This window comes from Cyprinus carpio, chromosome A7, assembly GCF_018340385.1.
Source record: "Cyprinus carpio isolate SPL01 chromosome A7, ASM1834038v1, whole genome shotgun sequence".
In the NCBI taxonomy this organism is placed as follows: domain Eukaryota; kingdom Metazoa; phylum Chordata; class Actinopteri; order Cypriniformes; family Cyprinidae; genus Cyprinus; species Cyprinus carpio.
Genome location: NC_056578.1, coordinates 19,125,507 through 19,149,583, shown reverse-complemented (window position 1 = coordinate 19,149,583; position 24,077 = coordinate 19,125,507). Strand labels below are relative to the sequence as shown.

At 37.6% G+C, this 24,077-nt stretch overlaps 1 protein-coding gene across 2 annotated transcripts in view; it reads left to right on the top strand.

Annotated features, from left to right (window-relative positions):
* The first annotated feature begins 2,806 nt into the window (after positions 1-2,806).
* The window catches only part of LOC109051208 (anoctamin-5-like), a 37,762-nt gene continuing 16,491 nt past the window's right edge, over positions 2,807-24,077 (top strand). The window contains exons 1-4 of one of the 2 annotated variants that reach the window (XM_042760140.1): positions 2,807-3,095; positions 19,105-19,166; positions 21,531-21,638; positions 23,096-23,164. In XM_042760140.1, the coding sequence (XP_042616074.1) occupies positions 3,020-3,095; positions 19,105-19,166; positions 21,531-21,638; positions 23,096-23,164 (315 nt within the window). In that variant the 5' untranslated portion in view covers positions 2,807-3,019. Of the gene's footprint in view, positions 3,096-6,254; positions 6,342-19,104; positions 19,167-21,530; positions 21,639-23,095; positions 23,165-24,077 lie in introns of those variants that run through there. The other variant, XM_042760141.1, reaches the window with a different exon arrangement.

Genomic DNA, 24,077 nt, shown 5'->3' with positions numbered 1-24,077 from the left:
GCACTGCACATTTATTCCATGAAGAATTTTTTATTTACTTTTTTTTTCTAATTAGCATACTGGTTCTCTTTTCCTTTTCTTTCTCTTTCATCACTTTCTTTTTTAAGCTATTATTATTTATATTTTTACTTACTTTACTGTATTTTCTATATTTTTTTACATACTTTGTATTGCCTGTGTAATATAAATTTTTCCCAACCACACCCCTTCATTACCCACATCACTAAACAAATTAAAAATCTAACTAAACAAAAACACAGTGGTTCTCAACCCCATTCCTGGAGGACCCCCATCACTGCACATTTTGCATGTCTCCTTAATCAAACACACCTGATTCAGGTCACCTGCTCATTAGTAGAGACTCACAGACTTGAAATGGGTGTGTCAGACAAAGGAGACATACAAAATGTGCAGTGACGGTGGTCCTCCAGGAATGTGGTTGAGAACCACTGCTGTAGTACATATGACAATAAAGTTATTGAATCTTGAAGTCGGACGTGTCCGAAAGAGACGTTTCTCGGTTGAGTGTACCAGTGATCCGAAAACCGATGCAACCTATTCTTGACTCGAGAACGAGAACCGCTCCAGCAGTGGTCGTGTAGGTTCGTTACCCGGCCCGCTGCACACACGCTGCTCTGCTCGTATTCATCATCAGTTCTCTCTTCACAGCAGTTCAGTCAGTCTTCTGTTTGAGTAAATGAATTACTCACGACTCAGAGGGATTGTCAGCCACAAGTGAATAATTTAAATAATTTGTGCTTACTGGAGATGCGAACCGTTTCAAACGATTCAGTCCGATTTGGTCAACTGGTTCAACCGGTTCACTAAGAAGAACCGCTTAAATCGAACGATTCGTTCGCAAACCGGTGTTACGAGATTTTTGGCTTCTGAGATATTCGGTTTCAATTCAATTAAATTCGGCCCACTGAAACCGAAAATCTCTTAAAGGGTTACTCCACCGCAAAATGAAAATTTTGTCATTAATCACTTACCTATGGAGACAGATTAGTCTCAAATATAATTCACGCAAAAAACACGATTCACACATGCGTAAACAATTTCACATGCATGAAACCTAATCCACGTACACACAAAAAAAATTCACGTGCGTGAAAAAAATATATATTCACAAAAAGCAATTCACATGCGCAAAATAAAATTATATATTCATAAAATACATTTCACAAATGCAAAACACAATTCGTAGATATACAACTGTGCACAAAAACCTTTGAATGTTTAAAATGTACGAATGTCTGAATGTACAAATCGTCATTTACTACGAATCCACTCGGATTTGTGTGTGTGTGTTTTGAGACTTTCCTGGCAGAGCTCTCTTCCCACGTGGGTCTGTCATACTCTTTAGCCAATCAGATGCGAGCTTACCATTCAACCAATCATATCATAAGCCACTGAGAGTGCATTCAGAAGCTCGCAGACAATCGGGGAGACGTCAAGAGAGAAGCCCATAGAAGCCCTGGCGTTACATTTTAAAATACTATACAAAATAATTAATCGGAATACTTACTCCTGCTCACTCACGCCAAAGAACTCCCCTCTCAAGCTCTCCGTCTCTGCAAGATTAACGATGGCAGTTTGCACGCACAGCTACTAGAAGATTTACATCTGTCAGACAGGTTGCTGACGACATCAAGCTTAGTTTGAGTCTGCGCGTCAGAAACGGAAGTTCTAAAAATCGCTAAAAATGGGCTTCACTTGTCTCAATTGAGTTCCAATTGGGTCGCTGTGTCCATTTCTTTTACTGTCTATGGGATTACTGATGTAAAGGCTTAATTTCCGTTCTAATTAATCCATATTGCGCAAAAGGTGCGCAGAATCGTGCTCCTTGAATGCACTCTCAGTGGCTTAAGATATGATTGGTTGAATGGTAAACTAGCATCTGATTGGCTAAAGAGTACGACAGACCCACGTAGGAAGAGAGCTCTGCCAGGAAAGTCTCAAAAACACACACACACACAAATCCGAGTGGATTCGTAGTAAATGACGATTTGTACATTCAGACACTCGTACATTTTAAACATTCAAAGGTTTTTGTGCACAGTTGTATATCTACGAATTGTGTTTTGCATTTGTGAAATGTATTTTATGAATATATAATTTTATTTTGCGCATGTGAATTGCTTTTTGTGAATATATATTTTTTTTACACGCACGTGAATTTTTTTTGTGTGTACGTGAATTAGGTTTCATGCATGTGAAATTGTTTACGCATGTGTGAATCGTGTTTTTTGCGTGAATTATATTTGAGACTAATCTGTCTCCATTAACCCCCCATGTCGTTCCAAACCCGTAAAAGCCTCGTTTGTCTTCGGAACACAATTAAAGATATTTTGGATGAAAACCGGGAGGCTTGAGACTGTCCCATAGACTGCCAAATAAATAACAGTGTCAATGCATCGTCAGAATAGTCCACCTGCCATCAGTGATTCAACCGTAACGTTATGAAGTGACGAGAATACTTTTTGTACACGAAGAAAACAAGAACGACTTTATTCAACAATTCCTCTCCTCTGTGTCTCTCACTTCATGACGTTATGGTTGAATCACTGATGCAGATAAAGTATTATGACGATGCTTTTCATACCTTTTCTGGACCTTGACACTGTTATTTATTTGGCAGTCTATGGGACAGTCTCAAGCCTCCAAAATATCTTAAATTGTGTTCCGAAGACGAACGAAGCTTTTACGGGTTTGGAACGACATCGGGGTAAATGAGTAATGACAAAATTTTCATTTTGCGATGAAGTATCCCTTTAACACCGGACGTCACTAAAAGCCACGCCCCTTTACGACATCACCACCTCCAGCCTCAGCTCGCTGCTGCTTTAGTAATTGATATTATGGAGAAGAAAGCGAGCGATGGATTCACAGTAGCCACTACATTCTCCCTACTAACATCCTAAAGCTTGAAGGAAATCCAGTAGGCACGTTACTCATCCAAAAAGTCAGTAAAAAGTTTTCATTGTCCCGTGGGAGAAAAGAAACGCACGAGCTTAACATGAAGAGAATAACGGGGAAGACGAAAGAAGCCACTTTGATAGAAATGTCCAACACGCTGGATTCTCAGATTGAAGGTAAGTTAAGTAACTGCTACAACAGCTGTGTAACCCCAATATGCCATATTCAAATCATAATGAGAAGGACCGTCTCTGTTGTCAGCGTAAAGGACAAGATAAATAAATAACCTCATCAAAGAACGATGAAAAACACTGCTGCGTGTTCACTGGGTCAGTTCGTCTTAACAAAATAAAGTTGAGCTCAAATTAAAATAGCCCAAGTTCCTGAAATGGAAATGTATGTAAAAGTTGCGGTCTAGACCCAGAGGCTGTTGTTACCTGGCACCGTGCGTCTGTATCCTGCATTACGAAAGCTTGTTTTTAACACACTTTAAATCCAGTAAAAGCTTCCTGGTGTTCCTTTATCTGCATGACCCACGGATTTTGAAAAAGTACAAAGAAACGTGATATTTTATTGTACGTATCTTTGAATGAACTGTAGATTTAGGAGCAGTTTTGACCACCCCTTTAATTAGTTTTGCCACATGGCTTGGCCTCAGTCCCAGTTTAACTTGGGAATCAAACAGTGCTTATGTTGAATCAGTTAAATGTCTGGTGTCATTGTGACTCCTTCAGAGTTCATTCAGATTAGACTAGAAAACATAAGGCTCCTCCTTTAAGAATGTGATATTAAAAAAGTGACTTGTCTTTCTATCAGTGTAGTATTGATAGTGCAATGCAGTGTTCTCGATTTTTGTAGTACTGCATAAAACAAATAGCGAAATCCTTATTATATCTGGATACCCAGTAGGTTTTGCTATAGAGGTCCTTAGCACAGCCTGGGAAGGTGTTCCTGGTTTTCCCTCATGACAACTAAATACAGTAGGGCAGGCTCTCTGAACAGAATATCCTGCACTGATTTAACTCAGGGATGTGACAGATGTGTCATGCTACAGTGTAGTTTGATCCCACTCAGTATTACTCCACTTGTTTTTTTAATAATGTAAAATGAATTATTGAGCTGAGCAGAGCTGAAATGAATCAGTCGAGGGTCTGGTGCTTAGCTTCTGTCACCCTGAGTTTTTTTTGTGTCACATGATGAGTAATGGTTGTTAAAGCATTAAGGCTTGAGGGAGACTTTTATTAAGTGTGAGGCATGTAGGCGTATGTTTATGTCCACGACTTGTGTTCACATAAGTGTGTGGGTTTGTATGCCCAAGTGACTTATTATTATTATTATTATTATTATTATTATTATTATCATTATTATTAGTATCAGGGGTGATTCTAAGATTTTCGTTTTAGGGGGGCTCAGCCCCAATTCAATTCAATTCAGTTCAAGTTTATTTGTATTGCGCTTTTTACGATACATATTGTTGCAAACTTTACAGAAAATTAAGTTTCTACAATATTTAGTAGTAGCTTATTAGTGGTGTCTGTCAGTTTATGTACGTATGGCAGAAATGTTAAAGAAAAATCATAAAAGACATATAAACAAACAGACGATTTACACTATTAACAGCAATTATTATATGATGCAGTCAAACTTATAGCAAAATTTTGTAGTTCTATGTATTGTTTCATGGTTGGCATCATCTCTTCTCAGGTGTTCTGGATCCAGACTGATGCTTGTGTAAATCCTAGTGTGGCAAAAACAGAGAAACAAATAGAGACATAATTAGAGTAGCTGCTGTTCCAGCCAAGTAAAATTAATTCGTTTAACCCAAGCTAAAGAATAATAATGCGCATTTGATCAGATATAACTGCAGTCCAAGATTCTGAGATGCATTATTTGAATGCTTGGCCAAAGAGGTGTGTTTTTTAATCTAGATTTTAAACAGAGAGAGTGTGTCTGAACCCCGAACATTATCAGGAAGGCTATTCCAGAGTTTGGGAGCCAAATGCGAAAAAAGGTCTACCTCCTTTAGTGGACTTTGCTATCCTAGGTACTACCAAAAGTCCAGAGTTTTGTGATTTTTAGGGAGCGTGATGGATTGTAGCGTGGTAGAAGACTAGTTTAGGTATTCAGGAGCTAAGCCATTAAGGGCCTTGTAGGTAAGTAATAATATTTTGTAACTGATACGGAACTTAATAGGTAGCCAGTGCAGAGACTGTAAAATTAATAATATGATCATATTTTCTTGACCTGGTAAGGACTCTAGCCACTGCATTTTGGACTACCTGTAGCTTGTTTATTGAAGATGCTGGACAACCACCTAGCAGTGCATTACAATAGTCCAGCCTACAGGTAATGAATGCCAGAACTAGCTTTTCTGCATCAGAAACAGTTAACATGTTTCTTAGCTTGGCAGTGTTTCTAAGATGGAAGAATGCTGTTTTTGTAACATGGGAAATATGATTTTCAAAAGACAAGTTGCTGTCTTTTGACTGTAAGGGAAGTAACAATACATCCGTCTAGATCAAAATTATAATCTACGAGATTCTTTGTACTGTTTTTTAGGTCCAATAAGTGATATCTCGGTCTTATCTGAATTTAATAGGAGAAAATTGTTGGTCATCCAATCTTTTACCATTTTTAACACACTCTGTTAGCTTAGATAATTTAGAAGTTTCACCTGGTCTCGCTGAGATATATATTGAGTATCATCAGCATAACAGTGGAAACTAATCCCAGATTTTCTAATAATATTACCTACAATAATATCTTTCAGTTCATCTCAATGGATGCGCAGCACACCTGTGTTTGACCTACCGTAAACTCTATAGTGTGAAGGCGCATGACTCGCCATCACTTTCTGTCACACGCACAGAAAAAGAGAGAGAGAGAAAGAAAGAGAATTGACGTGCTACATGTAAACAATATTCTTTGTCCTAAAAGAATCCTTTGGATTTTTTCAGCTTTAAAGAACTGCCAGGTTTTCCGGTAGTGGGCGGAACTAATGTGCAAACGGCAGTCTCATAATCGTCCCTGTTTTGATTTCAGCAAATCAGTTTGAGCGAATGCACACAGCCTGATATATATTAATAAATCCAGCAGCTCGTTAATCCTTAGTGCGTTTCATATTGTTTTTATAAGTAGAATTCGTATCATTATTATTCTTATCAGTATTTCTTTTTTAGTTTTTTTCCCATTTTTTTACAGAAACACTCAATGACCAAAAAACCACCACCACCAGTCCTAAGTTCAGTTAAAATGACTAATATGCATTCATACATGGTTATCAAGTTTTAATTCTAAATACTAAAGTTCTATCATAAATAATTGGAGAAAAGAACCGCACGAGCTTAACATGAAAGAATAACGGGAAGACAAAGAAGCCACTTTGATTGAAATGTCCAACACGCTGGATTCTCAGATTGAAGGTAAGTTAAGTAACTGCTACAACAGCTGTGTAACCCCAATATGCCATATTCAAAATCATAATGAGAAGGACCGTCTCTGTTGTCAGCGTAAAGGACAAGATAAATAAATAACCTCATCAAAGAACGATGAAAAACACTGCTGCGTGTTCACTGGGTCAGTTCGTCTTAACAAAATAAAGTTGAGCTCAAATTAAATAGCCCAAGTTCCTGAAATGGAATGGATGTAAAAGTTGCGGTCTAGACCCAGAGGCTGTTGTTACCTGGCACCGTGCGTCTGTATCCTGCATTACGAAAGCTTGTTTTTTAACACACTTTAAATCCAGTAAAAGCTTCCTGGTGTTCCTTTATCTGCATGACCCACGGATTTTGAAAAAGTACAAAGAAACGTGATATTTTATTGTACGTATCTTTGAATGAACCTGTAGATTTAGGAGCAGTTTTGACCACCCCTTTAATTAGTTTTTGCCACATGGCTTGGCCTCAGTCCCAGTTTAACTTGGGAATCAAACAGTGCTTATGTTGAATCAGTTTAAATGTCTGGTGTCATTGTGACTCCTTTCAGAGTTCATTCAGATTAGACTAGAAAACATAAGGCTCCTCCTTTAAGAATGTGATATTAAAAAAGTGACTTGTCTTTCTATCAGTGTAGTATTGATAGTGCAATGCAGTGTTCTCGATTTTTGTAGTACTGCATAAAACAAATAGCGAAATCCTTAGTATATCTGGATACCCAGTAGGTTTTTGCTATAGAGGTCCTTAGCACAGCCTGGGAAGGTGTTCCTGGTTTTCCCTCATGACAACTAAATACAGTAGGGCAGGCTCTCTGAACAGAATATCCTGCACTGATTTAACTCAGGGATGTGACAGATGTGTCATGCTACAGTGTAGTTTGATCCCACTCAGTATTACTCCACTTGTTTTTTTAATAATGTAAAATGAATTATTGAGCTGAGCAGAGCTGAAATGAATCAGATCGAGGGTCTGGTGCTTAGCTTCTGTCACCCTGAGTTTTTTTTTTGTGTCACATGATGAGTAATGGTTGTTAAAGCATTAAGGCTTGAGGGAGACTTTTATTAAGTGTGAGGCATGTAGGCGTATGTTTATGTCCACGACTTGTGTTCACATAAGTGTGTGGGTTTGTATGCCCAAGTGACTTATTATTATTATTATTATTATTATTATTATTATTATTATTATTATTATCATCAGGGGTGATTCTAAGATTTTTGTTTTAGGGGGGCTCAGCCCCAATTCAATTCAATTCAGTTCAAGTTTATTTGTATTGCGCTTTTTATACGATACATATTGTTGCAAACTTTACAGAAAATTAAGTTTCTACAATATTTAGTAGTAGCTTATTAGTGGTGTCTGTCAGTTTATGTACGTATGGCAGAAATGTTAAAGAAAAATCAATAAAAGACATAAACAAACAGACGATTTACACTATTAACAGCAATTATTATATGATGCAGTCAAACTTATAGCAAAATTTTGTAGTTCTATGTATTGTTTCATGGTTGGCATCATCTCTTCTCAGGTGTTCTGGATCCAGACTGATGCTTGTGTAAATCCTAGTGTGGCAAAAACAGAGAAACAAATAGAGACATAATTAGAGTAGCTGCTGTTCCAACCAAGTAAAATTAATTCGTTTAACCCAAGCTAAAGAATAATAATGCGCATTTGATCAGATATAACTGCAGTCCAAGATTCTGAGATGCATTATTTGAATGCTTGGCCAAAGAGGTGTGTTTTTAATCTAGATTTAAACAGAGAGAGTGTGTCTGAACCCCGAACATTATCAGGAAGGCTATTCCAGAGTTTGGGAGCCAAATGCGAAAAAAGGTCTACCTCCTTTAGTGGACTTTGCTATCCTAGGTACTACCAAAAGTCCAGAGTTTTGTGATTTTAGGGAGCGTGATGGATTGTAGCGTGGTAGAAGACTAGTTAGGTACGCAGGAGCTAAGCCATTAAGGGCCTTGTAGGTAAGTAATAATATTTTGTAACTGATACAGAACTTAATAGGTAGCCAGGCAGAGACTGTAAAAGTTATAATATGATCATATTTTCTTGACCTGGTAAGGACTCTAGCCACTGCATTTTGGACTACCTGTAGCTTGTTTATTGAAGATGCAGGACAACCACCTAGCAGTGCATTACAATAGTCCAGCCTACAGGTAATGAATACCAGAACTAGCTTTTCTGCATCAGAAACAGTTAACATGTTTCGTAGCTTGGCAGTGTTTCTAAGATGGAAGAATGCTGTTTTTGTAACATGGGAAATATGATTTTCAAAAGACAAGTTGCTGTCTTTTGACTGTAGGGGAAGTAACAATACATCCGTCTAGATCCAAATTATAATCTACGAGATTCTTTGTACTGTTTTTAGGTCCAATAAGTGATATCTCGGTCTTATCTGAATTTAATAGGAGAAAATTGTTGGTCATCCAATCTTTTACATTTTTAACACACTCTGTTAGCTTAGATAATTTAGAAGTTTCACCTGGTCTCGCTGAGATATATATTGAGTATCATCAGCATAACAGTGGAAACTAATCCCAGATTTTCTAATAATATTACCTACAATAATATCTTTCAGTTCATCTCAATGGATGCGCAGCACACCTGTGTTTGACCTACCGTAAAACTCTATAGTGTGAAGGTGCATGACTCGCCATCACTTTCTGTCACACGCACAGAAAAAGAGAGAGAGAGAGAGAAAGAAAGAGAATTGACGTGCTACATGTAAACAATATTCTTTGTCCTAAAAGAATCCTTTGGATTTTTTTCAGCTTTAAAGAACTGCCAGGTTTTCCGCTAGTGGGCGGAACTAATGTGCAAACGGCAGTCTCATAATCGTCCCTGTTTTGATTTCAGCAAATCAGTTTGAGCGAATGCACACAGCCTGATATATATTAATAAATCCAGCAGCTCGTTAATCCTTAGTGCGTTTCATATTGTTTTTATTAGTAGAATTCGTATCATTATTATCTTATCAGTATTTCTTTTTAGTTTTTTCCCATTTTTTTACAGAAACACTCAATGACCAAAAAACCACCACCAGTCCTAAGTTCAGTTAAAATGACTAATATGCATTCATACATGGTTATCAAGTTTTAATTCTAAATACTAAAGTTCTATCATAAAATAATACTTGGCTATCATATTATAATGCTTGACTGACTTATGTTAAGAGTTTACTTTCAAATTTAAAAAAAACTGTGCCATTTTACAAACACACACATATACACATATAAGAATATCAGTCTGGTGAGTAGACTAAGATATTTACTAGCCAATGGCGATTCAAATGCAAAGGTGTCCGTAGAGGGTTGTAAAACTAGCAATGAGATGCAGCCTTGATCTGATGCAAGAAGCAAGTCATTTGTTATTTTAACAAGTGCAGTTTCTGTGCTATAATGGGGCCTGAAACCTGAAATTCTTCATAGAGGTCAATTTTTTTTAGGAAGAAGCACAATTGAGCAGAGTCAACTTTTTCTAAAATTTTAGACATAAAGGGAAGATTTGAAATGGGTCTGTAATTTGCCAGTTCACTAGGATCTAGTTGTGGTTTCTTAATAAGAGGCTTCATAACCACCAGCTTGAATGGTTTTGGGACGTGACCTAAAGATAACGACAAGTTAATAATATTGAGAAGCGGTTTTTCTGCTACAGGTAACAACTCTTTCAATAATTTAGTGGGTACAGGATCTAATAAACATGTGGTTTAGATGCAGTGATAAGTTTATTTAGCGCTTGTCCTATAATTGTAAAGCACTGCAGTTTATGTTTGGATGTGATGAATGAGTATTAGACGCTGTAGAATCTACATTTGTTATTGTATTTCTGATGTTATCTATTTTATCAGTGAAGAGATTCATAAAGTCATTACTATTTAACTGTGAGGGAATATTTAGATCGCTTGGCGTCTGGTTATTTGTTAATCTAGCCCAGGGGTCTCCAACCCTGCCCCTAGCTGGAGAGCTACTGTCCTGCAGATTTCAGCTCCAACCCCAATCAAACACACCTGAACCAGCTAATCAAGGTGTTCAGGGCTACTTGATAATTACAGACAGATGTGTTGGAGCAGGGTTGGAACTGAAGTCTGCAGGACAGTAGCTCTCCAGGAGCAGGGTTGGAGATCCCTGATCTAGCCACTGTGCTAAATAAAAACCTTGGATTGTTTTGGTTATTTTCTATGAGTTTGTGGATATGCTCGGCCCCGGCAGCTTTTAGAGCCTGTCTATAGCTGGACATACTGTTTTTCTAAACAATTCTAAGAACTTTAATTCTAAAAAATAAACTTTTATTCAATTCTAAGATAAGTTAGTTTTTCTCCATTTGCGCTCAAGACTTCTTTATTGAGAGAGTGAGTATTACTGGCACAGTATGTTTTTCTCTAACCTTTTCCAGTGAGGTTATAATAATAAAAAATAATAATAATAAATATAGAAATAAAATAAAAATGTTTGACTAATAGGGTAAGGTGGTACACTAAACTTTTTGCAGTATTCAACAGTATTGCATAGATAGGTATAACATTTGAGTACTGAATAAGCCAAATACAAGTCTTCCTGAATCCAGATCTCTCTCTCTCTCTCACACACACACACACACACACACACACACACACACACACACACACACACACACACACACACACACACACACACACACCTGTTTACTGTACAAACACAAAATTTTACTGTTTGTATTTCTAGTACGACCCTCTGTCTTTAGCTCATGGATCCAAACCCATTTGCCACATGTGCTGTAATTAATGTTTTATAATAAAAGTAAAAATTTCAAATAAAAATGGCAACATGATCATTTTTATAAAGTATGTGTTTATATGTGTTTATATGGCAAAGTCCCTTTTAGACAAGTTATGTCACTAGGCGTCCATCTTTGAAATGCCTCTCAGGCATCCAAGTGCAACTCCTATCTCTTTGAATGGGGAAACATCAAATTCTACAAAACTGTTCACTATACTCTAAAAAATCTGGGGTTATTTTTTTTAACCCAAATGCTGGGTTCATCCTTTTGGGTAATTTTTTGGGTTATTTTTTCAGTGTTTGGGTAGTTTTTGAGTTACCCAGCTTCTGGGTCAAATGTAACAACCCGATGTTTGGGTAGTTTTTGTATTACTCAGATCCTGGTTCAGACATAACCCACAAACCCAGCGGTTGAGTTATTTATCGCGGGGATTTTGCTTCTCTTCTGAAGAGAGCAGTTCTAAGCGCCATCGAATTGATGCATTCGTTGGAAAAATACAGGTTTGTATACATTTTATTTTATCTATAAAATAGTTACTGTGCTGTATATCGTTCAATTTTATGCAGAGCAACATGGCGCGGTATGAAATGAATCACCTTTAACGAGTGTCGCGATCTTTTCGCGTGATGGAAAAGCCTGATGTTTTGCATAAAATAAATGATTTTATTCATAAAGATACATAATACAAATACTTTGGATGTTAAAATATTTCCTCAGAACTGTTTACTGTTTGTTTTGGGCAGGTTATAAAGGCAATGGCAGTATATTTCAGCTATGAGTGAAACGCAGGAGGGCGGTCTCAGCCTTGAGAAGTTCCCCGCCGAAAACGACTCCAGCTCGGGCACGAGAACCAGCGCGTCGCAGCACAGATACGGAATAGCAGAGACTGGTTAATAACACCTAAATTACTTTTGTTTAATGTTTAATTTTTACTTTTAATGTTTGTTAAACGAGTTTAAATATGGGCAATATGTATAGCCTATTAAAAATGATATAAACAATGCTGTAAATGATAAATAAAGGAAAATAAAGGAAGTTATCATGCAAACCAGTGGTTGTGTGGAGTATTTTAGAAAAGTTTAGAGGATTTAAGTTAATCTGTAAACATTATTTAATGTATGAAGTAAAAAATAAGCTAGTAATATAGTAAAAATGAATAAACCATAGCTGGGTTAAATCAACCCCTTATGCTGGGTTAAATAAACAACCCGATTTGCTGGGTAAAATTAACTCAAGATGGGTTCTGTCCTATATTTACCCAGCCCTTGGGTTAATAACAACCTAAATTGGGTTGTTTTTAACCCAGTGTTTTTTTAGAGTGTAGGCTTGTGATTAAATTTCATATTTGAAATCACCAAAGAAATCTGATAACAACTGTGTCATAAATGTTGTTTATTTTGCTCAAATAGCAATATAAAAAGTTTATTATTCAGGCTAGATCAGCCAGTGCGCATGCACAGTCCTGAGAACACGTCTCAGAACGCTGACTCTTTCTACAGCAACTGGGACTTCTAACGGCAGCTGCAGTGATGCGGTGACTTTACCGATTGGCTCCTTCATTCAGAAGGCGGGGCTTCCTGTGATTGAGCGGCCATATTGAGCGTTGCATTTTTCCCCATTCAAAACTATACGAGTGACATGTCTTGGGTGTTCTATAGTCTTTGGTTAAGGGCTTCATTTTCGCTGGAGGAAACAGCTGTGGTGTGATGAGGGGCCAAGTCAAGTCACCTTTATTTATATAGCACTTTTAACAGTACAAATTGTGTCAAAGCAGCTTTACAGTATCAAATAGAAAAATAGTGTCAATGCAAAATATCAATGCAAAAGTAAACATTCAGCTCAGTTCAGTTGAAATAGTATCTGTGCAATCAAGTCGACGATATCACTGGAAATTAAGTGTCCCCAACTAAGCAAGCCAGAGGCGACAGCAGCAAGGAACCAAAACTCCATCGGTGACCGAATGGAGAAAAAAAACCTTTGGAGAAACCAGGCTCATTTGGGGGGGCCAGTTCTTCTCCGGCCAGATGAACCAGCAGGTTGATCCTTGCTGCAGCAAAGTTAGATTGTGCAGAGGGCTTATCTGGTTTCCATGGTCTTGTCCCTATGGCCATCTAGGAGACAAGGTCTTCACTGGGGATCTGTCTCTGGGGCTCATCTAGTTGTCCTGGTCTCCGCTGAAATTCAGGGCTGTCTCTAGGTGCTGGTCCACCCAGAAAGGGGTGAACGCAGTGAAAACTTTACAGTAGATGGGAAACCGATTGCTCCCCCATGATATTTTGTAAACTGCATTTATGACAAAGAACTGCACAGATGCAGATATTTTAACAATCTATCGATAAACACACACACTGTCCTCTGTCTCTCGCTCTGTACTGCCATGGTCTGCTGATTGAAGAACGTGATAAAAGATGGGGAGGAGCTGACCAAAGTCTCCCACCGTTTTCATATGAAATTTACAGGGGACTGAGGTGATAACAAATTTGTGTACAGTTTATGGAGCTAACTGCAAAATTTTTAGGGGCTAAATATATATGGATTGAGACTCAAATCCTTCCCATTGTTAATTGACCCTAAATTTGGAAACCTGAGCTATCTAGATCTACATTTGGCCTTAAGGTCTAATGTACAAGAATGGCAAAATGTTTACATATCTACATGTACCTTGTAAGGTGATCTAGTGATAAGTAAAGGAGCCCAGAGCTGAGATATGGAGGTTTCTGTTAACATCTGTTTAACCAACATTTGTGGTGGACAATAACAAACCATAACCCACTTCAGCTGAACTTGTATAGCATTTGTCACAATACATAATGTTTCAAAACCACTTTATGGAAATCATCCCTTAGTGCCACCAGTGAGCAAACCAAAGGAGACAGACAAAAGTCAGAGGAAAAAACTCAGAGGAACCAGTGTCCCGTGCAAGGCACACATTACAATCGTTAATAATCCAGCAAAATCATTAAAAACCTGCGGAAAAACATTTATTGACTCTTTTGCTTTTCAAAGGTACTGCATAGTGTCTGACAGTGTGAATCGTTCCGCTGTCTCTTCTGTGTTTATCAGTGCATTGTCACGCTGGGCTGTCACACAGAAGACAGAGTCTCTTATCAGACAGAGCAGACCTCATGGTATCCTTTCTAGAGAGTGCAACATCGACACCCATGTTGGCCCTGAATAGATTTCCGAGTCCTCCCTTTTACACCATGCCAGCTGTGTTTGTTTTTATGTGTTTGCATGAGTGGTTTTCTTACCTTGACCCCTCTTATAAGGTAATAGAGAGATTAATTTAGTTACAGAGTTACTCTACTAAAATGAGTCATTATTAAAATAGTATAAAATACTATTTTACTAGATTTTTTTTTTAACATATCTGAATTAAAACTGTTTAATTGTTGCATCACTTGCAGATAACAGCCAACAAGTGAGGCTATGCTCGTTGTAACTGGGAGAAAGTGAGAAAGAGAGTTGTTGCTATGGTAACAAGCTCTTTAATTTGGTTTCTCTTTGATAGCCGTACTGTATGCTGACCCAGTAAAAGTCATAAACTCTTAAAGGGATCCTTCCGGTTTAAGGAAACCGTTTTTTTTTTTTTTTTTTTTTTTTTATAATTATGACTCTTGAGCATCAACAGATTAAGAAAATTTAACATTCTACATAATTAATATAAAAAATGCAATATACATCCCTTGATGCCACTTGAGTAAAACTAGCCATATAAAATACACAGAACTGTAAAGGTATTCACGGCAACCCATCAAAATAAAAGTCTCAAGTTTAAAGGTTTAATTTGAAGACATTGTGCATATTACTATTTTTCAGTAGAACGTACATAGCCTACTACTACTACAACTACTAAAAGGAAACAAACATTATTTTTTAAGGAATAATCACAAAACTTTTCTTCCATGTTTTAATTTTTAAAAGGAAATTTTTTAGCAACATTACTCTAGTCACATGATCCTTTAGGAAGTCGTGGCCTAATGGTTAGAGAGGTTGACTCCTAACCCTAAGGTTGTGGGTTCGAGTCTCAGGCCGGCAATAACACGACTGAGGTGCCCTTGAGCAAGTCACCGAACCCCCAACTGCTCCCTGGGCGCCGCAGCATAAATGGCTGCCCACTGCTCCGTGTGTGTGTTCACCGTGTGTGTGTGTTCACTGCTGTGTGTGTGCACTTTGGATGGGTTAAATGCAGAGCACGAATTCTGAGTATGGGTCACCATACTTCGCTGTATGTCACGTCACTTTCTTTTTTCAACTTTCAGTTATTCTAATATTCTGATTTGTTGCTCAAAAAACATTTATTATTATGTTGAAAACTTAAAAATAAACGTAGATTTTTTTTCAGGTTTCTTTGATGAATAGAAAGTAGGGATGCATGATAAATATGGGCACGGTTTAATGCGCATCTCGTCAGTTAAACCGGTTCTGTAATCAGTGTAGTAAATGCTGCTCCACATGAAAGCACGGACGTGTAGAAATTTACCACTGATTACAGAACCGGCTTAACTGACGAGATGCACATTAAATATCATGGCGATATTTATCATGCAACCCTAATAGAAAGTTCAGAAGAACAGCATTTAGGCCTGTCTGAAATAGAAATCGTTTGTAACATTATCAATGTCTTTATAATCAAATCTTTTGATCAATTAAAAACATCCTTCCTAAATAAAAGTATTAATTTCTATAATAAAATTAATTAAAAAAAATTACACTGACTCCAAGCTTTTGAATGGAATAGTGTATAATGTTACAAAAGGTTTTTATTTAAGATAAATGCTGATCTTTGGATATTTCTATTCATCAAAGAATCCTGAAAAAAAAAAATGTTCTCAACTGTTTTAAATATTGATAATCTGCATATTAGAATGATTTCTGAAGGATCATGTGACACTGAAGACTGGAGTAATGATGCTGAAAATTATGATTTGATCACAGGAATAAATTACATTTAAAAATATATTCAAATAGAAAGCAGTTATTTTAAATAGTAAAAATATTTCAAAATTTTACTGTTTTTGCTATACTTTGGATCAAATAATTGCAGGCTTGGTGAGCAGAAGAGAATTCTTTAAAAAATAAAATAAAAAAAATCTTACTATTCAAAAACTTTTGACTGGTAGTGTAGGCTTATTATTCTTATAGATTGAAAAAAATATGCTTCAGCCATGATAAAGTGTATGAAAAGTGCTCTGGGTTACTTCAGAAAAAAGAAAAAAATTCTGTAAATCGATACAGAGACCGCTGTATCGATACTCGTATCATCAAATCTTTGTGATGATACATCATAGTATCGAACACAGCACTACTCTGGATGGTGAAAACGACATCTCCCATCGCTCCACTCTCCTTCATAGCATCATCAAGCTATACCTTTGTCATTGTTTTGAAAATGCAACCTCTAGCGGTTGAAAGCTAACATATTGTGCCTTTAAGGCTGCATTTACACTGCAGGTCTTGATGCCCAAATCCGATTTTCTGACTATATCCGATTTTTTTGACGACCCGCTTACATCATCTTTTAAAAGTGACCCGTATCCGATTTTTGCATTTACACTATACACTGCTGAAACTACCAAACGTAGACGTTCTGACTCGGAAAAGGAAGTAAAACAGCACGAAATACAATGGATGCAGATGCAAATAAAATTAAACAGTGTTTTGCTTTCCATAATATATTGAAAAGTCAACAAAAAAAAAATCAGCAAAACATTGGTCTCGTACGGCGGAGAAAAAAGCGCTTAAACCGTGCCTCCCCATATCTCGTGAAATGTCTTCAAACTTATTTATTTCTGTAACAACCCTGCATTTTTGCCTGCACTGTCGTCTCTTCGCCCCAAAGACTTAAAATACATGAAACCTCCGCATTGCTCCACTGTGTGTATCCTTCGTCCTCTATCACGCCTATAATAAGTCATGTGATCTCAGTTGGTGGTGTCCACCTGAGTTGACGTCACTTTTTTAATGACGTACGACTCGCATTTACTGGGAATATCCGATTTGTCTGCTTACATGGCACACGCAAATGCACGTATCCGATTCATATCCGATTATTACCACATATGAATGAGGCCTGAATCCGATCTGAGAAAAACGGAATCCATGCGGTTTTTTCCTGCTTACACGTTCACCGGTCATATCCGATCTGTGCCACATGAGAGGAAAAAATCGGAATTGGGTCACTTGAACCATGCAGTTTAAATGGGGCCTAAGAGTGCAGTGATGTAAATGTTTTATCAACACTACTGCTGCTTTTTCCCTCTATGCTTCAAAGTATTACACAAAGGTGCCATTATTAAAGCCTTCTGTCCCAGTAGGCCTAATAATCACTCCTAATAGCACGATCAGAGGAAGCCTGCGAGACCACAGCACCTGTTGGACCTATTTACCAGTGCACATTTTTGTGATTTTGGTAGTGGTTTAAAGTGTTAACCATGGCAAGTTATTTTCCTCCTAGAGAAATGCATGTAGAAAAGTTGCTTGTGTGGTTTTACATTTTTACTTCCATCTATACACTCCTATCCGTCTCATGGGTTAAGATGGCTGTGCTGTTCTGATGGGCTACCGAAGGACCTTTCAGGCAGGTACGGACAGAGCTGCACGTGCCGCTTGTCTGTCCGTCCATCACTCTGACGTTTTTCATCTTCTGCTGTGTTTCTGCTTCATATTCCTTTCTTTTCATTATTATTCAGCTTTTTATTATGCTTCATCAGCATCCCAGAGATCACATTGTGACAACTGTGCTTGTCTGTGGCACCAGATATTTGGGGATGTGAACCTTGCTCCAAATGCTAGCGATTTTTAAGGAAATGTTGAAGCCTTTGTCCATTCTTTCATTCCATTGCCTCATGTAACCTTCGGTTTGTCAAGGTTCGTGCCTGTGCGGTAAGGCTGGATATAAGTGTATGTTTACAGCTGCTTTTATCAGAAATGCTGTTGCTTTGTGGTTTTGTTGTATAAATTGATATCAGTGTTGCTCCAAAATAATTGAAGAATGACGACAGCACAACTGGCAATGTAAAATGTAATAAAGCACGATCGAATTAACAGAACAAGCATTCAGAGACTGTAATCTAATCTTTCCATGATGGAACATATATTAACTTGCACTAATTTTCAGTGTTAACTATTTTTAATTTGATTGGCAGCATTAGACTGCTCACTAATTGTGATGTGATATGCACTAGCCAGGCATATGTGTTGTGTGTATCCTGGTACAAAAAGAGAATGCTCTGCCTGACTGTTCCCAACAGGAAGTGTTTTTATCCCACAAAATTGGCTGCTCAGCATTAAAGTCATTGGCTGACTAACCAATGGAATGTCTGCCAAAGTATGTGGGGAAGAGAGCAAAAGTGCAGCAAAGACAGAACTGACATGTACTACTGATCAAATGATGTGTAGTGTGACATTTCACTTCAGCAGCTATAAAATTGAACGCTGTAAAACATGAAGTGTATTTAATTGGAGCAGCATAGAAAAATAAATAAATGATTCTGAAAATTTAATATGTCTCTTTTAACACAGTGGAATGAATCAATTTAGCTGTCAGTTGAATACCTCTAGTCACTAGTTTACATTAATACTGCCACCTTTGGTCTGCGATCTGTAGTAAATGTGGGCAGGAACTACTGTACTGAAAAAGCCCTATTTTTATGTAACCAAGTATTTCCTGTTTGCATACACTGTGCAAAAATTGTACCTTTTAAGAGTAAAACAGCTTGTCATCGGGGCAGTAGAAATTTTTCTGAGAGTAGAAAAGTGCATATTAGTACAACTGAGTAGAACTATTTACCTTTAAGGTACTGCTTTGAACATTTTAGGGGTAAATAAGGTCCAAAATTTTCCGTTTAAGGGTACTGCCCCAGAGACAAACTACAGAGTGTGTAGAAGAGAATGAATTCTTCGGGGTAGGCAGGTTTCCTGTAGACTATATTGCATTTGTGCATGGTTCTGAAATGTACTGATGTCATTTCCTCTGTGTCTTTTGCAGGTAATAATGGCAGTATTAACTCCATCACTGACCGAGGGACACAGCTGCCTGGTCACCGGGAGGTAAGATGTCAGATATTTTCATCTCATTCAGATTATCTTTTCAGATTATGGTTCAGGTCTATCGTGTTTGAAAAAGCAACGGATTACTGCTGAGAGTGGTATTTTGTAATGCGGTAAATAGGTCACATTCTGAGGTTGTGGTAGTTTAAACGTGTGAATAACCACGAGGTCTCCCTACTGCTCTAAAATGTTGGGCCAATTTGAAGTTGAGTCTAAGTCTTGAAGTTAAGATGGACATTGGACCATTTTAGTGTGTTGTTCAGATGCATTAAAGTATAATAATACTCACTTTCCTCAGTCTTAAGCACTGATTTTTGCTATTTTTACATGAAGGCATATAAGCGAGCATCAATCGATTATAGTATGACTTTGTTTGTTCTCTTACTGGTGCACTTTGCCTATGATACTTTCTTCATCTTAGTGCAGTCAGCAATAAACAAGTATTTTGGCAAGCTGCATGCAATGGTGCATTTTTGTCTCAATATCTCACTAAACCTGGACACAGGTAAAAAAGAATAACTGCAAGGTTATGGAATTGGTCACCCTTGTGATATCAGTTTGGTGAGAGGGCATCTAGAGTTGAAGCTGTAGCTCTGCTTTGTATTAAATGATGAAGTATTACAATGAGCAGCACTATGATCTCAGTCAGAACAGTATAAACCAGATCGTCACAGGAGAGTCTCCAGGCAAAGGTGTCTCCAGTAAGGGGGAGTGTCCCGCTCTTATCAGAGGTCTCTGTGTGAGAGAGTGTGCAGCTTTCAGTTAGCATTTGCCAGCACTGCTTGCAACATGAACATTTTGTAAATGCTTTCACCACTGGAGCATTTTATGAAAGTTATGACGGCTCAAACTTATGGATATAGTCAGGACCTAGGAGAGATTGTTGCTTACTTTGTTAGCTAGCTAGCTTTAAATTACTAAATTGTACTTTAAATTATATTAAACATTAAACATTTAGGGTTGAATATTAAATGTGTTCAGTACTAACTGCTACATTAATAATGAATTGCTATTTTGTTCTCATTTAAATTGACAGTATATTTAGTCAGTATTAGAATTTTATGTCATTATTTATTTTATTGATGATGGTAATTTCTGCTTAACAGATTGAGACTGGACTGCACCAACTTTATGTTAAATTTAATTTTGTTTTGTGAGCCATCACCTTCAGTATCTGTCTTAAACACATGCAATTCTTTGTCACTGTCTTTTAACACTTCTACAGCTCTGCTGGGCAACACCAGTGCTTTCTCATCTATTTGGCCTTGATATGACGACCCTCATGTCTACTGTTTGAAATATGCCGCTTGGTAGAAATTAATTTGCTTGAGTCCAGATATTATATAATGTGAAACTCTATAGATATCATTAAGAATCCCTTTAGCCTAATTGAGGATTTTTGAGGATTTGTTGTTGCTTTATAGATTGTTTGGAAGCCTGCGATTGTCATTTTGACATCAATAGTGATCAATAATCCTCAATGTCTTTTCCTAACAGAGCAGCGCACAAGGGTCTCACTGAATCAGTAGTACTGATTAACAAAGTACCTGTTTGAAAATAAGTGCTCCTGTCAGCTCTCTCACATTTAATTAGTATAATGCAATAAAATGCCTTCACAGATGGCACACTGTCTCTACTTTACTAATTTATTGGCTTTCCCTGGTTCAGTCTCTGAATGGCCTTATTTAAAAAAGGCGTGCCAAGCAGGCAAGCGTTTTTGTTACTGTCTGCAGCAGCATATTTGAAGGTACAGTTGGTAATTTCTCCTCCTCCGTGCTTGTGGGATTTTTATGCATGATGTAAGATGTGTGTCTTTTTTTGTGTGACAAATAAAAATTATGTCATACAAAAATTATAAATATACGATCTTGAGAATTCTTAGCTTAAATTTTCAGAAAGGTGCCATAATATTACACTTGTCATTAAATGTTTTTTTTTATATATATATATTTGTACTTTTTTTTTTTCTCTGTCTGTTTGTGTGCGTGTACCTGCTTAACCATATTTTGGGGACCCCCTTAAATTGTGGAACTCAGGTTTTATGTTAGGGTTAGGTTATAGGATTTAAAATTAGCTGTACATAAAAACAGCAGAGGTCTATGCAATGTCCCCATTTATATACAGTAGTTAAGTAAATGTGTGTTTGTATGCATGTTTATTTCACACTTTCTGCAGAAGTAACTGTTCTCTAAATACCGTACCTGTGTTTTTTTTTCACCTGGAAAAGATAATAGACCCTTACAGTTGATAGGAATCACATGTGTCATGTCTCATTTGTTCATTGTGACAGAAATCAACTCTGAATGAATCTCCATGGTCATGTGGTTGATTACAAGAGTAGGAATGTCTTTTTTTCTTTTGTAGACAGACAAGTTTGGACAGAACAGGGACACTGTGTACTTCAAGGATGGTGTTCGGCACATCGATTTTGTCCTGTCCTATGTTGACGACAAGGATGGAGACAAGAAAGCGGTATGCCACTAATATACAGAACTTTCATAGTAATTTTATTAATGCACGTCTAAAACACGACGCTTGTTTATTTTTCATTTTTCTGTTAATTCACACATTTAAAATGCAATTCACTCATGACAGGTTTTTTTTTCTTTTTGCTACTTTGTTTGTTTTCCACAATCATGATCCCATTATGCATTTTTATGCAGGAATGCTAATTGGTGTGCATTCTCTCCTAAATGTTCTTTACTTGGCCTTGTTAAGCGATCAAACAATGACTGGTGCTTAATATTGCTCATTGTGTTCAAAAAATAGTCTGATGGGGACCTGTACGTAAGCATGCAGTGGTGGTGAGATGGGGTGAGATGTTTGCTGGGTCATAAGGCACAGTGAAAAAACAGTGTGTCAGAGTCAGATTGAAGCTGTTGCACAGTAAACTGAATGCTAAACATTGATTGCATAAAACGAGGGGTCAGCCACTTCTCTCTCATCAGACCCTTAATCGACACTGAAGGGTTTGCTGGTGAACCTGTTTGATCTGTTTTCTCCTGTATGCAGAGGTTGATGTGTGGTCATGCACTCTGCTTAATGAAGGTCATATCCCTTGAGTCATCCCCTTTCGAGATGGTGTTCCATAAGATAAGATGTGGTAGCTATAGGTTGTGGGAAATACAAGTTTTTCTCTAAAGATGTAGTTCAAAGCTTGTTTACAACCTTCAGAATCTAAAATGTCACACTGTTAGCATAGTCAAAGTCTGCTTTATTGTCAGTTCTTCCACATGTACAGCACATACATACAGAGAATTGAAATTGCATAACTCTCAGACCCTTTTTGCATACAGATAACACTAACAGTAGAGCATAAAAATACAGATAGATACAGATTAAATACAAAATACAACTATACAAATATAATAAAAATAAAAAGTTAAATAAAGCAGCACAAGGCACGTGGCAGATAGAGTGCAAACCAGTTAAGTAAACAAACAGTGCAGATAAAATTAGTGTAGTGCAAAAGAGCTTATTCAGTCTGATTAAAGTAACAAAAAGCTCAGAGAGTAGCTCAGAGAGTAGTTCTTTTAAACTGACAGAAGAGGTAGTTGAATGAGGTCAGTTCAGTGCTGAATGAGGTAGCGAGCAGACCGGTGCTGCACAAAGTGACTGGTACAGGTCCCAGTGTGTCAGTGGGAGAGGGGAGTGGAGGGAGCTGGGGGGGCTTCCTTGGGGGGCCCAAGTGTTCAGTCTGATGGTGCTGGATGTGTTGCTGCTGACCCGTACTGCCTGAGCTCTTCCAGTCAGAAAGTCCAACAGCCAGTTGCACAGCGAAGTGTTGAGCCCCCAAAAATAGTCTAATTATAAAAAATATCAGATACAAAGCTCAATTAAAAGATTACTTAAGTAATGTTAAAAAAGAGAAAGAGACTATGAATGATATAGTTGAAAACGCCTGTTTTTGTGTGTTGTTCTTCCTCCAGGAGAGAAGAAGAGAGTTTGAAGCCAACCTGGAAAAGGCTGGTCTTGAGCTGGAGGCTGAAGATAAATCGGTGAGGTTCTGAGCCACACATGCCCCCTCATGGTTGCACTTCTAATGTGCATCTTTATTTTACTTTATTTTATTTTTTATTATTTTTTTTCTCTCCTATACCCAAGCACAGACCTTTCTTTTTCTATGCCCACTATATATATATATATATATATATATATATATACATATATATATATATATTTATATATATACAGGTCCTTCTCAAAAAATTAGCATATTGTGATAAAAGTTCATTATTTTCCATAATGTAATGATAAAAATTTAACTTTCATATATTTTAGATTCATTGCACACCAACTGAAATATTTCAGATCTTTTATTGTTTTAATACTGAAAATTTGCATATCATGAAAATGAAAACCCAAAAATTCCTATCTCAAAAAATTAGCATATCATGAAAAGGTTCTCTAAACGAGCTATTAACCTAATCATCTGAATCAACTAATTAACTCTAAACACCTGCAAAAGATTCCTGAGGCTTTTAAAAACTCCCAGCCTGGTTCATTACTCAAAACCGCAATCATGGGTAAGACTGCCGACCTGACTGCTGTCCAGAAGGCCATCATTGACACCCTCAAGCGAGAGGGTAAGACACAGAAAGAAATTTCTGAACGAATAGGCTGTTCCCAGAGTGCTGTATCAAGGCACCTCAGTGGGAAGTCTGTGGGAAGGAAAAAGTGTGGCAAAAAACGCTGCACAACGAGAAGAGGTGACCGGACCCTGAGGAAGATTGTGAAGAAGGACCGATTCCAGACCTTGGGGGACCTGCGGAAGCAGTGGACTGAGTCTGGAGTAGAAACATCCAGAGCCACCATGCACACGCGTGTGCTTTTGAACCAGAAACAGCGGCAGAAGCGCCTGACCTGGGCTACAGAGAAGCAGCACTGGACTGTTGCTCAGTGGTCCAAAGT